General features: G+C 38.0%; 1 protein-coding gene across 12 annotated transcripts in view; it reads right to left on the bottom strand.

Moving 5' to 3' along the window:
- PPP6R3 (protein phosphatase 6 regulatory subunit 3) overlaps nucleotides 1–16,229 on the bottom strand; it is a 64,378-nt gene that overhangs the window by 41,369 nt on the left and 6,780 nt on the right. For 3 of the 12 annotated variants that reach the window (XM_055813603.1, XM_055813604.1, XM_055813605.1), the window contains exon 1: nucleotides 1,435–3,222. The exons of 1 other annotated variant lie outside the window; for it this stretch is intronic. In XM_055813603.1, coding sequence (XP_055669578.1) covers nucleotides 1,435–1,446 — 12 coding nt within the window. In that variant the 5' untranslated portion in view covers nucleotides 1,447–3,222. Of the gene's footprint in view, nucleotides 1–1,434; nucleotides 6,417–6,467; nucleotides 6,581–7,008; nucleotides 7,179–16,229 lie in introns of those variants that run through there. 8 more of the 12 variants (XM_055813596.1, XM_055813601.1, XM_055813598.1 and 5 more) reach the window with 6 other exon arrangements.

Here is a 16,229-nt window from a genome sequence, read left to right as displayed (position 1 = left end):
CCGTAACAAATGCGTAAGGATGAGCAACTTCATCTCCCCTTACAAAATGCTACAGCACCTCCATGTTAACGCTGTTGCCTCAAGACACCTTTGCAAGCAGCTGCTACTGAGACAACTGTGCCAGCAGAAAAGATTCAGCCTACAATAGATCCAATAAACTCCTGCTTTCACCTCTCATTAAGCTCAATACGGGTATTTGCTCCACTCCCCCCTCTCCAGAACAGGGCTTTTACATGACATTTAACCTCTGGCATAGTATCAGCTGGTCTTATAGCAATGTAGAATTCAAGTGGATTGAAAGAGATACTACAGATAGTGGAGAACAGTAAGAAACTTTTCCTTCCTTACAATTGGAAGCAGCACGGTTTGAGCAGTACTCATTCAAATAAGGAAAGAAACACTCCTTTTGCTCCTTTAGTAACTGCCTTCCAAGTGTGAAGGATTAATTCAATACATTGCTGCTGTACATTAGCAACATCAGCTGTGAGGACATGTAGTTACTGCAGAGAATGTAGGTGAATTTTACCGTTTCAGCAAGAAAATATCTGTAAGCTGCAGGCTGTATGCAGGAGCAAGCTTAAAGACAATAATCAAACTATGCTTTTGACATACACTCTTATAAAGACCTAAAATCACCAAAACATCTAATTCTTATGCAAACTGAGGTGGTAGACAGCTTTAAACATTTATTTCCAAGTTAAAATGGATTCAGCATGCAACTACAGCTACTTAGAATGGTGAAGTGTCAAATTTAGTACTTGAGCAGTTTTTAGAAAACAGATACAAGTCCAAGGATCCAGCAGAACCCTTATGACTCTCCATTAGCAAGACTTCCAGTATTTGGCCTAAATATCGAAAAGCCTGGTATACTCATTATGGAGTTGTCAGAAGTTGTAAGCATACGTAACTGCCCCCAGATTACACAGCTTTCTGATTCTGTTTGACTCCCATATCGGAAAAGGTACAGAAAATTTTAATTGCGGTATCAGTACTTATAATCATCTGAGATCCTATACAAGGATTAAGTGGTTAAACAGAAAAACAATCTTTTATACTAAAAGTATTAGTAAACTTACAAGCAGGGTTCAAAAGACTTGATCTCACAAATTAGCTTATACAAAGTTATTGAAAATACCAGCTTGTGGGTATTCAGGCTACAAACAGACTTACTGTAAGCAAGTGAAACTAGTGCATTGTTAAAGTCAAAGGATTTATTTTTTTTTAAGCCTCTACAAAGTAGATCAAATCCCTCCCCTTGCCCCAGTTAGTGAAAGGAGCATCGTTGCAAGTAACCACAATCAATGCTAATTCCAGATGTAAATCCCTCTGCAGCGATTAAAGCTCATTTCAGTAGCTTCAACATATTTCTCAGTTACTTATTTCAAGAGAAATTCAACAACGGAAAATAGCATCAAAAAAAAAAAAAAGGCATACTACTGCAAACATGTTACTGTGTTATTTCACAAACTGTCGCCCAGGCAAGCTCTTTTAGGGGGTGCTCCCTCAACATGTCAGGTGGCGGCCAGAGATTATTCCATCACTTTTCAACAGGAGCCCAGGTCCTTTGAAGTAAGGAAAAATAAACAACATAAAACGTGCCAAAGAGGAAGTCCAGGAACCCTGAAGAGAAGAGAATTTTCTTAGGCTTTATCACTGGTGATAATCTAGAATCAGCCTACCATAGTCCTGAATTGAAGGTTTAAAAACAAGAAGCTATTGTTATTTTTCCCACAGTCTACTGTTCTATCCTCCCTCCCAAAACCTACCCATTCTGAAGTTTTGAATTATTTTCATATTTTTTTTCACATTTCAGTCCCACTAACACTGTCAGAATTACACTTTACGTCCACAGATCAGGAGTACTCCTCCCAATATTTCACTATCTGCAAATTTATGATAAATTCCGCAGGTCAACTGGGTTGCGTTAGTCCCAATGTTCAACTCCATTGCCAATATAGGCAGAAAAATCACAACATTTGGATTGAATGCAAAAGACTGCCAAATACACGACACACTCAAGATTAGATACCAGAAGAAGCAGAATGATCCAAGATAATACTGAACACACTCAGATATGGAAAGAAAAAAATGTGTTAAAAGTTGGTAAAGCTGCTGCAGATATTTGACTGTCTTTTGTAACTTGAGTTAGCTTTCCATAATCTCTGAAAGTTCCCAGAAAGCAAGACTAAGACTACCAATTCATGTAAATTTAGTACTTCTGAAAGTTTACATCAGCTTGCTCATGTACAAGTTAGGACAATTCAAGATCCTAAGGAACACCTAGCTTTCAGAAACACATTGCTTTGTCTTCTTGGTTAATATTGTTAACAGATTCTTCTCTGAATGAAAGCTGAAATAACATTCCATACAGTAAACTTTTAACGCAAATGTGAACAGAAAGCAAGCAGTCCATCAAAACAAAGAGGCCTATCAACTGCTCTGAGATACAGGTAATGAAATCCTCACTTAAATTGTTTGCTAAAGGGAAGAAATAAAGCTGTGAAGCTATCCTTTCAGACCAGAAAAACATCTGAAGTCTATTCGCCTACTACAGCTGAAGAAAACTACACTGTGTATTTTGTTTAACAGTAACTACTATGTGGTTCTTTCTAAAGACCAAATGCTTAACTGCCATCTCCATCAAAAAAAAAAATTGGTAACAAGTGTATCAGTAAGTTTCTCTGTAGCTTTGACTGGACATGTAGCTGTCAAACACCTTTAGCAGATAAGAGACATTCAAGTTTTCAAGCTACAGGACAAAAACGTGAATTCCAGTCAAACAAGCTTCATTTCAGACAACGCCTCCTATACTGAACCTTTTAAAAAACAGTTGTTACATTCAAGCATCGAGAAGTCCCTTTAATAAATATGAAAACTATTACACATAAGCGGCTCATTTAAGTTTAACTTCTAAGCATCACGCTTCAGCAAAACATGAGAAACATACTTTGCAAGGAGGTACTTTCAACCTGGTACCTCACACTTCTTCCTAACAGTTGAGTATTGGTAGCTACAAGCAGATACAGGGATCCAGACCAGTGCAGAAAGCAAACTGGAAGGGCCTCAGCGAACCAGCTGAAGGCTGTTACCTGACAACTGGATGGTCAAAGCACATACACAGAGCTTCCAGTAGGAACTTCACAGATTGTACAGCAATACCCAGTTTCATTTTTCAAGCAAGAGAAATTTTTTAAAAAGTTTAACAGTGTCAAGCTGAAGATTCTGTAATATATGAAAGTGAGAAACGCTACATAGAGAGTTATAACAAGAACTGCATTATAAACTAAAAGAAAATTGGAAGTTATGTACCATCATGTTTTCTCACTATAGGGGTCAAATGCACAGATGAAAAAAAAACCAAGTTACTTGTACACCAACAACTTTTCCATGATTGAAATACATCCTAAATTATGTAGACTGCTTCAGCAAAACAGGTTTTTACAATTCCTGTATAGCAACTAGCAAAAGACAGCTTAGTTGTTGGATGCAAGGAGAGCAGCCACCAAAGGAGTCTACGGTGCCACCACAGGCTTTCAAGGTCATATTTCTTAATGATAAAAGCATTTCCAAAGCAAATAATCCATTGCCTTCTGAAAACTAAGTAGGTAGGTAGGTTTGGAGAAGACAAAGTAATGAAGATAAATTCTTATGCTTTTATCATTAAAAGAGAATCTACCAACATTAACACCTTTAAATGCATTCAGTGATTTCTTCAAAACACTAAGCATGCCCTCCACCAGTTTCCCATAACCGCAGTTAGTCCCTAGCCACATTTAGTTAGTTTCCAGTTCGGGGGTTGGGGGTGGGTTTTTTTTCTCTCCTTTCTCCAAACAACGGACAGTAATTAGACACCATGCTAGCATTTAAAAGTGCTTATTCTGACACTGATAATGGAAAACAAAGCTAAGCCTGAGTGCATATCTGGAAAAATTTTAGTGCTAAACAGAATTACCAGTCACTCAAGCTGACAGAAAAGATATTCCAGTGGCTACTTTTTAAACAGCCTATTTCACTGCCAGAGCATCACTCCTTGTAAACCTGGTGTCTACAACTGCCTGTCCTTTGCAGGCTGGGGCACAATTCCTCAAGGCGTTAAATATCCCAGAACCTATTAAGTGGGAAAATTGAGCATTTATGCATTTAGTCTGGAATCAAGGGCAATTTGAAGAAAAACAGTACAGCAACTGAACTTGTAGCTTGTTTATCTGGACCAAAACAGTCCTTTGCTGTAAAATAATGTTAATTTATAGCAATACACAGTTATGCCATAACTGAATTCTCCACTTTAAGAATGCAAGAAGTAATCCCTCCTATATGGCAATGCACTTACACTGCTGCTTCTACACTGAAAGTTCAGGGAGAAAAAACATTACAGAATTCTTTGTCTTCTATCCCATTAGAATAGTATGGGTTTTAAATAGCGTTCAAAACTCTGCTCTTAACTATTCTTCAGTTTTATTTCTAAATACTTTGAGTACAATAAAGACCATACTTACCCAATAACCTCTATTTTCAACTAAAGCAGTGAGGTTTGTTCTGTTATTAGCTTGAAAGATACAAGCTATTGTTCCAAGTCCCTAGCTTTAAATACATTACATTAAAGCCAGTAACCACAAATTAAAAAAAACAGTAATACAGGAGAGTTTTCATGGCACAGTTTCCATTTCTTAAACAAAATGCAAGGTTCACTTTATATAGGGTAAAAATCTCATGTGAACACCAAGTAAAATGTAGTGGTCTCTTCAGTATCAGAACAGACTGCTTAGGCCTCAGATGTGAACCCTAGTGGAAATCATTTTTTGAGAAATACTCCACTACTTAGACTAACATTTAGACTTTCATAAGTTAGTGAAGTTTCCAAGAAACTTTGTGGAGGAGGGAGCCAACAGACCTTTTGAAACTAGAAAGAACAAAACAGAACACAAACTACAAACACCTTTACCTCAACAATTCAATACATATTGCACCCATATTTCAAATACTGCGCACAGTCCTATTCCATTTACAAGAGGACACAGCAAACTGGAAAAGATACTGGAAGGGAAACAAAACCAACCAACTCTTTCACAGAGTGCTGGGAAACCTTGCACAGGCTAGCCTCACCTTCCTTCTCCGCCAGCAGGGCATCTAGATGCTTATTATCATTAATTTGTAAGATTCAAGAACTGTGGGGGAGCACTCCTCATAATTAACCTAAGCAACATTTCAGTGTTTTGAACTATTTGCAGGTAAAATTTCACTTACATACCAAAAAACCAAAACACTGCACCTTCTCCCAAATGCCAAGAATTCCTGGGTAACCACATGTTTTGAATACAAGACAAACAATTCAGCATGTTCACGGCCTATTGTACAATTTAAGCTTGTACTACAGATACAATTCCTTCCAGCCGTTACACTCATTTACGGCACATACGCTCCTCGCCTCAGCTAACTCCTATACTTTCAGAGGGCAACTACATACCCCAGTGAAATGCAGGCAAAAGACCCCAGGTAGCAGTCCTTTCTTGACTGGGAGAGAAAGGTGTCAGAAAACTGTATGAGGACACAGGAGTTTCCATAACATCCTCTAACAGCTACTGCCACCTCCTCCTAATGCAGCAAATTATCTAATAAATAGGGACTTCCACTCCCCTATCTGGCAAGGGAAGAAGCAGGTTGCAGAACAGCTGACAACTGAGACAGAAGTGAAACCACTTTGACCTTTACTTATCACACTAGCTTCCCTTATTTATACACACTAGCTGCACTTTTACCTACATCAGAACTATAAATACATCATTTTTTTACATTATATAGATTATATCCATCATGTGCACATATAATCCCCCTTCATTATGAGTGAATGCCCCAATGATCAATTGCTTTGACACACTGAAGTACGCAAGTCAAAACTAATTAATGTTTACTGAAAGACACCAATCCCTCAAAATTCAAGGTCATAACCATCCAGCAAACATACAAAAACCAGCTGAAATCTAGTTTGCAATGAAGTTACAAGAGCAATTTTATACCAAGCAACAGGTGTATCCTTGTAAACTCCTAAACTCTATCTCAACCCACAGGTTAATAAGTATTAATAAATACACAACTCTAGTACCTACAATAATTAGGAGTTAGACATTCATCTCCCCCGCTCAAGTAGGAAAGACAAATCCTTTTCTATTTTGGCTGTTAAAGTGGATTTACATTTACACATTTAAAATATTAATTGGTCACAGAATTCCTACAGATTCTTCATATTTTAAGTTCTCTCAGTTATCTTCAAAACTGAAAAGAAGATATCCCATGTACTGAGAAAAGCAGACTGTTCCATAATAATACAAAAAATTTAGGTAAACAATGCATAGCTACCCAGAAGAGAATTTTAAACGGAAGCATGCAGTTTAGTATCAAAGGTTCAGTTGCAGAAGGCAGTATTACCATATTTCAATGTAATAACCTATAATGCTAAACATCATTCATACCTAATATATGTCAGTTCATGAACACATTTGCTTTGAAACTCTTCCAAAGAATTGGAGGCTGGGCAGCAGATACACCTCCTGGCACAAAACCAAAACACTTTAAAACATGCTCCCTGTAAAACAAATAGAATAACCACAACAGTGTGTCTAGATGACCCTTGATTCTCATTGTAAGAACAAAGTGGGGCAGAGAAAGAAGATAGTGCAACAGCAGGGTGGGTTAAAAGACAGAAACAACCAGCTAGAAAGCAGTCAGAAAAAAGCTGCAAGAGAAGGGAAGAAACGGCCAAAACAACCAGCTAGAAAGCAGTCAGAAAAAAGCTGCAAGAGAAGGGAAGAAACGGCCACACAAAGTCTGAACTGCAGAAGGAAAAGCAGCTTAGAAGGTGGTAAATCTGAACCTACAGAAATCAGGTAAATAAGTCTTTAGTGGACATCAGGGACATGAAAAACTTAACACATTCAGGAACCACTTAAGATAAGGCTTTATAGATGCAGAAGCTAAAACTACTGCTGTAGGTGAAGTTTAATAGTTTCTTACCTGTTAAACAAAAATTTTTTAAAAGTTAAAAAAACAGAACGATTTCTATTTTCTCAGGCTTCTTGCCCATTACAGGGTATCCTGGCAACAGCAAAAAAATCTTTCAATCTACAGTATTAGCAGATTAGCAGGACTGAATTAGGATTGAATTAGATGAAGCAGATTTCTTCCTACAACGACAAAAAAAACATTTTATAATTTAATACTGGTAACACGTTCTACTAAATAGCTAAACTATTTATAATAACTGCACAAATACTAAGCATTGCTTTGCAAGGAATAAGACATACGAACTGAAGAAGGAAACAACATGCTAGGAAGAAAAGTGTCTGCTGGGTGCAGCATACTCTTGAGAATAAATTCAAAAGCAGCTTGTCATCTGAAAGACTTTTAAACCAACTTTAAACAAACACCCCCCTTTACTTTTGGGAGATAAAGGAAGAAATTTCTTTGCCTCGCTGAAATAAAACTGACTTTAGAATCTGCACTTGACTGTGGAACTTAATACAAATGCAGACTTCTTTTTTACAAACTATTAGCAATGTCATATGAAGTAACACCTTCAGATCCAGAAGACCTGAAACATCCATTACTAGTTTTCTGCAGCAGTCTTTTTCTATCCTCATAATTATTCTCATTGTATTAACACCTGATTTATCCACAAACCTGCACAGAAATAAATGTACAGCATTAAGAATGCCAGTTATTTTGGCGTAAGTCTGTATGAACAATTCAGCCAGTTTCAACCTGAAATCAGTTTAACTTGAAAAAAATGACACAGTCCACATACAGACTTACAAAGCAACCAGCTGTTTTAAGACTGTATTCTGTCACCTAAATTTCATGGCTAAGACAACCTCTGCTTTCAACAGTGTAATTCTTTCAATATAAACCAAAGAAACATTAAAGAGTTTAATGAGGTATCCATAACTGACTTCCAAGTGACACTTACCTGCCTGTGCTTTGGTCAACACCAAATAGGCAAGAAAAAAGCATCCTATCAATTGATGCTTCTTTCTGATGTAGCTGTTTCTAGTAGTTCTAAGATGAATTTCCAATACAAAAAATTCACCTTCCCTTTCCATCAGTTAAAGGGCTTTTTTAGTTTGCTTTGTAACACAGATTTCAAGCAAGACCAGACTTTTGTTTCATTTGGAAACATGGGTAATATTGTTCATGGAAAAAAAAAGTAGAAGTACTAGCAACTAAGAAGGGTTGCAAATACAGTAGTATGTTAACTCATGACAGTGACTACCTAGTATTTGGCTGAAAAGCTCTGCTATCAGTATGTCGCAAACATATTGTCAGCTAAAAAAACCCGCCAAATCATGCACCTCAAATGCATTTCAGGTATTCTGCTAAAGAGAAGAACAATTTAACTTTACACCTCCCATGTTAAAGATAAGCTGTGTCTTCAATGCTGTTTCTTGATCTTTGCAGATAACCTAATGCCTCTGTCAACCAAAAGATATATACTACAAATAAATACCTCTCAGATGAAAAGCAACTCTGGCATTCTAGTTAAGCAATCACTCAATGAAAGTGTTTTTTCTTAGCTTTCTTAGGGCTAGTAACTTTTGTGGCTTGAAATATCATGTTATCTCCAACAGTTCTGGAACCAAAAGCCACCACATCTGCGTTTTACTCACAACGGCACAAAGGCTTCAAGCCTTAATGCACACAAACACTAAATACAACTTTCTCTAAGGCTGTTTTAATAACCAACATATACGTGAACTGAAGGTCAATGTAATACATTGATTGGCCGTAGTACTTTCAAAGGTCACATGTGTTTTCATCCATAGACCTTCAGGTCTGCATGTCTGGTAGATGTGTCAACCCTTTGTGAGTCAAGTGACTAACTGGAGCTGAAAAAGTAAACAAGTGTACTCGACCTGGACTTAGTTTAGTTTACTGAAGTTTCATCGGTTATCATTTCTGCATTTCAAATGCACACCTACGTTCAGAAATATTGCTCCAAGAAGGGAGAGAACATTACTTCCTCAATGATGTCATGCGGAAGCAAAACAGGAAGCCTGCTTAGCTTAATGCACTTTCAGAAGAGTTTACAAATTCTTAAAGATACTGTTCATAGATATTTTGATTGCCAGTTAAACTGCCCAAATGAAAGCCACTATTATTCATCCCCTTACAAGGATGTCTTTCTGACATTTCTATTCCTCTTTCTTTTTGAAAAGAAAACTTCAGTGTCTAAATCCCATTGTTTAGCACCAGAACAGCCAGCTTCTGAATTAAATACAGTAGGATAATAAACACACTACAGTGTAATCAAAATTAACAAGACACTAACAGAGCAAGTATTACAGCATACCCTGGGAAGGCTGTTCCACCAGAAGCCTGCTCTGGTCAATCAGGACTTTTTCAGTCTACCTCAGAATCTAGAAGAAGAATGACTTCCACTCAGTGGTACAGATGGTATATTGGGTCAGACTGTTCCTCTCTGCAGCACAGATGAGGTACTGAAAGGGACTGCAGTATGGATAATGGAGGCGGGGGGGGGGGGGGGAAAACCACACCAACAGGAGTTCTTTCCTTAAAATAATAAAAAAAAAAGAATTAACTGACTGGATGACATTCAAGTCTATTTAAATCTGGCTTTCCTACATCCAGGGATGGCTTATATCCAGCAACAGATCAGCCACACCAACATGGTACTCCTGTCAAGGCCAAGTGGGACCAGGCAGGATGGAAGTATTGTCATGTACACATACTACATTCAAATATAAAACTGACAGCTCATTATCACTAGAACATATCCATGTTCACATGTTTATCCAATATACCAGAAAAATAAAGCAAGGCACAACTATCCAGCACAGCACCCATCTTCACATGATGTGCAACAGCATGGTAAACCTGGTTCTAAAGTATTACCTGATGAACTTCATTCACGCTTCTTTTTAATAGAAAAGTTAACCACTATGTGATCAGCTGCCATAAACAAGACTAAACAAATTTTATTATTGCTGCATGGACAGGGACACATCTGCTTTAAAACCATTCCCATGCATCACTATCGGCCGGCCTAAGCACTGAAACTAAACAGGTGTCTCTCCTTTTAGAAACCAATGCAACATTTGTGCATCCTGGTAAAAAAAGTACAAGGGCTACAAGCTACTGAATAGCGCTGCTCATACAGTAATTCATTCAATGCATTCAAAACAGTAAGTTATATGAACTAATGTAACTGAAATAAAGCTGCTACACAAGATGAGGGGGTTTTTCAATGTAAAAAACCTCCATGAAAAAATTCCAGTTTCACTTTGTAGCCCACACACCCCCACCATGGGGGCAATCAGTTTGACAAAGCCACTAGCAAAACACTAGCATCTCTTCAGGGACAATAAAGGTGCCTGGACTGCAATTAATAATGGAAAATATAAGCCACTACATTGTTTACTTCTATTCCCTCTTTGGGCCATACTGTACTCAAAACAAGCACAAGTGTTTTTATACAACACTGTGCTTAAGTAAAAAAAAAAACAAAAAACAAAAAACAAAAAAACCACACACACACTTTTTTTTTCTACTGGCTTAATGGCCCAGAAAGAGTCCCCAGTGAAGTTACAGTCTAGCAATACATAACCATTTAATGTTAAGGCTCAAGGCAGAGCACTGGAATGATTTAAGATTCATCACTGGTCCTTACTGCACCTCTCCAAATGTCTAGTAGGAAAGACAGAAATAATAACATGTTCTTAGAACACTCTGGGCTTAACTACAGAAGTTAATGAGGAACATCTCTTCCCAAAAACTTTTATTTAAGCAACCCCTTGAAGAGATGGTCTTCAAAGAAAAGAAACTTGGCCTTAAAATGTTGTCTACCACCACTAATTCGGTAGGGTGGAGACAGCTGAAGGGCAGAGAAAACCATGCATCTGATCTAGATCCAGTCCAGGATTCTAATTTGTGAACTAGTGAATTTTATTATAAAATCCGTGTGACAAGTCAACTTTTACACACTGTAGAAGTGGCTCACTTACGCTAAGACTTGAACTCTGAATGCTCTGGCTATCTGTTCCAAGCACCTTGCTTAGAGGGCACATTTGTATCCTGAAACAGCACCATCTGCGCTCAGAATGAGAACCAGGATTGAAATGCCATCCAGTCTGACAGGAGTGCTATAGGAGGCTATACGCAAAGCAGCTCTGCACTACCCCTTGCTGTGCAGTCTCCCCCTGTTGGCTCCCTGACACTGGTCAAACTTCTGCCAAGTCATTTCCTAGTGACAAATGTACTTGAAGTGACATGCAGTTGGTGGATGAGGGGAAGGAGTTTCTGCCAAGTCCCCATGCTGAAGCAGCTCAAAGGGTCTGCCAATCACCACAGCCAGCGTGGCCAAGGACGAGGGAATACACCAAGAGGGACAGGGCAACCAGAATCTGTCTCTTCCATCTTTGCCCCAAATCACATCACCTTAAGCCTAAATGCAGAGTAAAAGTTCTACTGAATCCGATGATAAATAACAAGACAAGATGAATTTGGACAAATCCACAATTGGCTCAACCACCTGATAATCTGCAAGTGTAAATGAGTCCTGAATTCCTGTACTACTGCTCTGGAAATGTATAAATCAGCAATGCTGACTGCTTCAGCAGTACAGTTTTCTTTTTGTGTCCGAACATTTAAGGAAAAACTAGTTGAACTTAACATGACAGCTTTAAGGTTAGATGTATGAATTTTAGCAGGGGTTTCTTTTTCTTAAGCATTTATATTCTATTCTGTTCCAGTTAGTACTCTCAAAAAGTGTGTGGGTTTGAATATTTTTTTTCAAGACACTACCATCAGATCAGAGATATAGTTACCATGGCTGCACTGGTGCTTTGCATGACTTGAACCACAGCTTCAATTTTTAGCATTTCGCTCAACCTGCCCCACTCTGCCCACCTCGACTGGACACTAGTGAAAAATAGCAGGCAAGAGGTGAGAAGACTACCGTTTTTAACACGCCTACCAGTATTTGGTAATAGCATGATAGAGTCCCCTAAGGTCATACCAGAAGCAGTGCTACAGCTGTGTTGCCTTCTAGTATCGGACACTTTGCTGTTCACAGCTACTCTGCCCCGTCTCTCACTTCCCTTAATTAACCTGAGTACAACAGCAAGCCAACCGGCCACATGGATTTTGAACGCAAATCTCTACTTGGCATGGCACACTAAACAAAACCATATAGGCATAACTGGCTTGGACATTTCTAGAAAGGCACTGTAGTTATCATGTAACCATATCCATTTTCTCTGATCAACCTTTAACTGTTCAGCTGAACAAGTTCATCCTCCTTTTTACCTAGCTGGTTAGACCTTGGAAGTTGGTTGTATATCAAATTTTGGTGTGCATGAAAATATATGGAGGTAGGAGAAAGCTGCTTACTTTGGCAACCTCTAACCAGGATACCAGAGTGTTCTTTCTGTATAGACAGTACATTCATGTCTGTCATGAGCTTTCTTTTGTATGCAAAAACCTTACTCTTGTTAAAAGAAGTACTTAAGAACATTAGCAGTTCAGAAACAGAAGCCAGCAGCCCCTAGGAGCCTGCCAATGTTTTGCCTCCTGAAGCTCCACTCAGCTATAGCTGCTGCCAGAATTAGAGTGGCCACTTGTGTTAAGATAGCAACTCCAAAATTAAATTCAAAGCTGTTGGTCACTTCTTGCTTGACTCTTCACTTTCATTAGAGGTTCCCTGGTCCTTTTATTCAGGTAACCTGCATCTTCATTGAGGGTTGCCTGAACTTCACTGGTTCAAGGCTGTGGACAAGGTTATCTTCCTGCTTTTCTTCATACTCAGGTTTACAGAGCAATTAAAATAAGTTTTGACAGCTGCACATTTTCAATATGTCAGGCGAGACTGCCCTTTTAATTAGGATATCAAGAACTGAGACACTAAGTATACTACCCATGATTTCTCTGCTACCGTATCCTGCAAAAACCGACAGAACTGATCAACCCACCCTGCATGCATACACAGATGAATACTCCCCTAACATGACAGTATCACAAACACATTTTGTGTTTCAAACTAGAAGTTGGAATCTCTTCAAAGAGTGTGCAGGCTTGCCAGCACAAAAAGAAAAAATGAAGGTATTTCTTATTTTAATCTTTAAGCAGGTTAAAATTCATCTTTTATTTTGATTTACTCTTGGGGAAAAATAATTAATCTGACTTCGGTTGCTACAAAGCATAAACCCCATCTCTACTTACTTCTACATTCCCTTAATTTTCACATTTATCAGTGCAAGCCCTAGCACAAAAGTAGGAAAGTTATTCCAGTGTCAAGCAAGAGAAATAAAACACAGCAGCAGCACCTGGACACAAGGGAAATTATGCCACTTTACCATACTTATTATACCATAAATGTTGGTATCTGCATTTAGACAAATGCTTTAGTGCCATCTGGAATCTTCCCTAGTTTAGTGGTGATGTTACGGCTGTAGTTGAGCCCTCCTTTCCTTCACAGAACATAATCCATATATTTGGGACAATAACCTATACAACTTTTCCCCAACTCTGCAGATATCCTGAGGATGAAGTTAAGTAATTAAAAGAGAACAATATTTTAATACATACGGAATGTCAATTAAGAACTGAATGCCAAACAGTTGGGTTACCTTATCAAGGGCTAAGACAACTGAATAGAGATTCAGTATCCTCCACAAGCATTTCCCCACCATTTTTGGTAATCAAGTGCTAGAAAGCCCCCTGCCCCATATTATTTAAACACTGAGCACCTTAGCATTACATAGTGAAAATACAGATAGAGGAATGACCAGCTTTTCTGAGAGACTCTGCTTATAAAACTAAGAAAAAATTGCTTTAAATGAGAAGATTTCACCCAAGTCTCACCTACATAAGTTTAATAAATGACTATAAATCTTAATTTTGTTATGTGCAAAAAAGTTCTGGAAGAGAAATTAGAAACCCAGCAAAATAATGAAAGATTACTGAGAAGGCATTTTGCAGGTAAAGTCTGAAGTGACTATTAAGTTAATATTATCTTTCTTCCTCCTTCCCCCATGCCCCAGGCAATGTATGTTACGGAGCAAGTCATGCCTGTAATCAGTTTTGCTATGTCGTACTTTTACAAGCCATGCATATTGCAGTTATACTGTGTTTTTAAGGCAGAGCTGCCTGTGGTGCCTCCACTGAACAGAAATATGCCTACACCACAGAACTCTTCTATTTTGATGGACAACACTAGAAAAATCAAGACTGCCTACAGAGTAAGCCGCCTTCTTCCAAATGCAACATGTGCCCTACTTATGAAGGAAAAGCCAAAGTTTTATATGGAAACGTCAAACCTACTCTGTTTTCTCTGTAATCTTCAAAATAATCTTTTTCAAGTTTACTTCAATGCTTCTCTCTGGAGTATCAGAAAAGGAGTACATTTGTTATACAGCCTCTTCCAAAGCTATCATAGTTGCAAGTGACAAACTACTGGGCAAATCTGCCTCAAAGATTCAGTAGTTTTCTTAAGAAATGCTGTTTTCAAAGGGAGATTACTTTCATATTCTAAGTCTTTACACTGAAGTGATCATCAGCTGTGCAATATTGTAAGTGCACCAATATACACATGCAAACAGAGTTTTAAAAAGCCAAACAACATGCCAATGTCATTTTGGAATAGCCATTATTTCGACTGGCTATGCTTCCTCTCTCAATTTCTTCACGCCCTTTCAAGACAGGGCTACATCACAGTAATACACCAAAATACTTCTAGCATCCATTCCTTCCTACAAGTCTCTTCTCTAGCTATCAATACATCTGCCAACAGTATTCTCCCACTGCAAGGGGTCTGAACTCCCACCAAGAAGTTTTACTTTACTAACTAGGAACTGCTAAAGTAATAATGTTATAATTATTCCAAATGCAAGACAAATAGTTACCAAAACTGCACTGATACTTAGTTACTAAAAACTACATTGATACTTCTGTGCTGTATGTCTACTCAAGGGATCTGAAGAATAAAGTTTCAAAGAAAGCAAGTAATTTAAAATGCTAGCTCAGAACTTAAAATTATGAAGTATTTCTAACAGCATTTACATGATATAGCCCTAAACAGCAATACCCTGCAGAGCAGACATGTAGAGATCAGCTTACTAAAAGTCTTCTATCCTTTTAAGTAATATTAAGGGTTCCACACAAATTTTGTCAAGTCTTATTATCAGCCCATAGAGTCAAGCCACTGCTGTGGCAAGTGGCATAGAAATTAAATTAGTTTGAAATGCTTGGAAGTCTGGAAACAAAACTTCACAGGCGGTTTAATTGCCATTAAAAAAATAGCTTGATCTCTTTCCTTCTCCAACTTTCCCTTCTTTATTTTCAACTGCCAGTTTGCTTTTAGTTTGGAGGGGGATGCATTCACTGTCTGCTGCTTGCAGTTTTTTCTATAATAAAAAATTTGAGATCATTTTCTCTCTCTAAAAAAAGAATCCATTTAGCAGTCAAACACATTTATCATTTCTACTTTCGTTCCTCTGCTTAGTATTTCCACTATGTAATATCAGAGTTACCAACTCACATTTCCAGAGAAGACCTTAACGTTCACATATAATCTTTACAGTCTCCAATAAATTTAAAAAAAGTTATAGACATTGAGATGATCTTTAATCCCTCCCTCTGATACGGGTGAGACCAGTATCATAGCTAAAAAGTTTCTATTTTATTAATTAATAATGTTGTTCTTTACTGCATGGGGCTACGATTTCAACATGGGAGGGAAAAAAGCAACCCCACTGCATTCTTGTCTTCAGCTTTATGGCTAGCATATCCTTCTGAGGAATGCAAGCAAAACTTCAGAACTCCCATGTCCAAATAAGAGAAGGATTGGACCAGCAAATTTAAAAAAGCTACTCTATAAGCATTAACATCATTGCTTTCTGTTATGCCCTAAAAGGAAGCCAGTTTCCTATAATGAAAAAAGACAAAACATCCAACAGGTGTTTCCTATATTACAAAAGGTACCAAACAACCTGTGCGTTTTTTCAGACTTTGAATCTTTTTTCACAGACACACATATATGTAAGAGATTCAGGATATTGAAGGCAGACAAAAAAAGCCCACCTATCTTTTCAACTCAAATCCAGGCAACTATTCAGCAACTGGAGAGTTAGGGACTAATTTGTATTTATAAATTGCATTTTTGAAGCAGACTATCCAATCCAAGTGTGGCTGGTACACTGCAGCCATGGCAAGGTTCATTTAGG

Source organism: Falco peregrinus, chromosome 9, assembly GCF_023634155.1.
Source record: "Falco peregrinus isolate bFalPer1 chromosome 9, bFalPer1.pri, whole genome shotgun sequence".
Taxonomy (NCBI): domain Eukaryota; kingdom Metazoa; phylum Chordata; class Aves; order Falconiformes; family Falconidae; genus Falco; species Falco peregrinus.
This window is presented reverse-complemented; position numbering and strand designations above follow the sequence as displayed.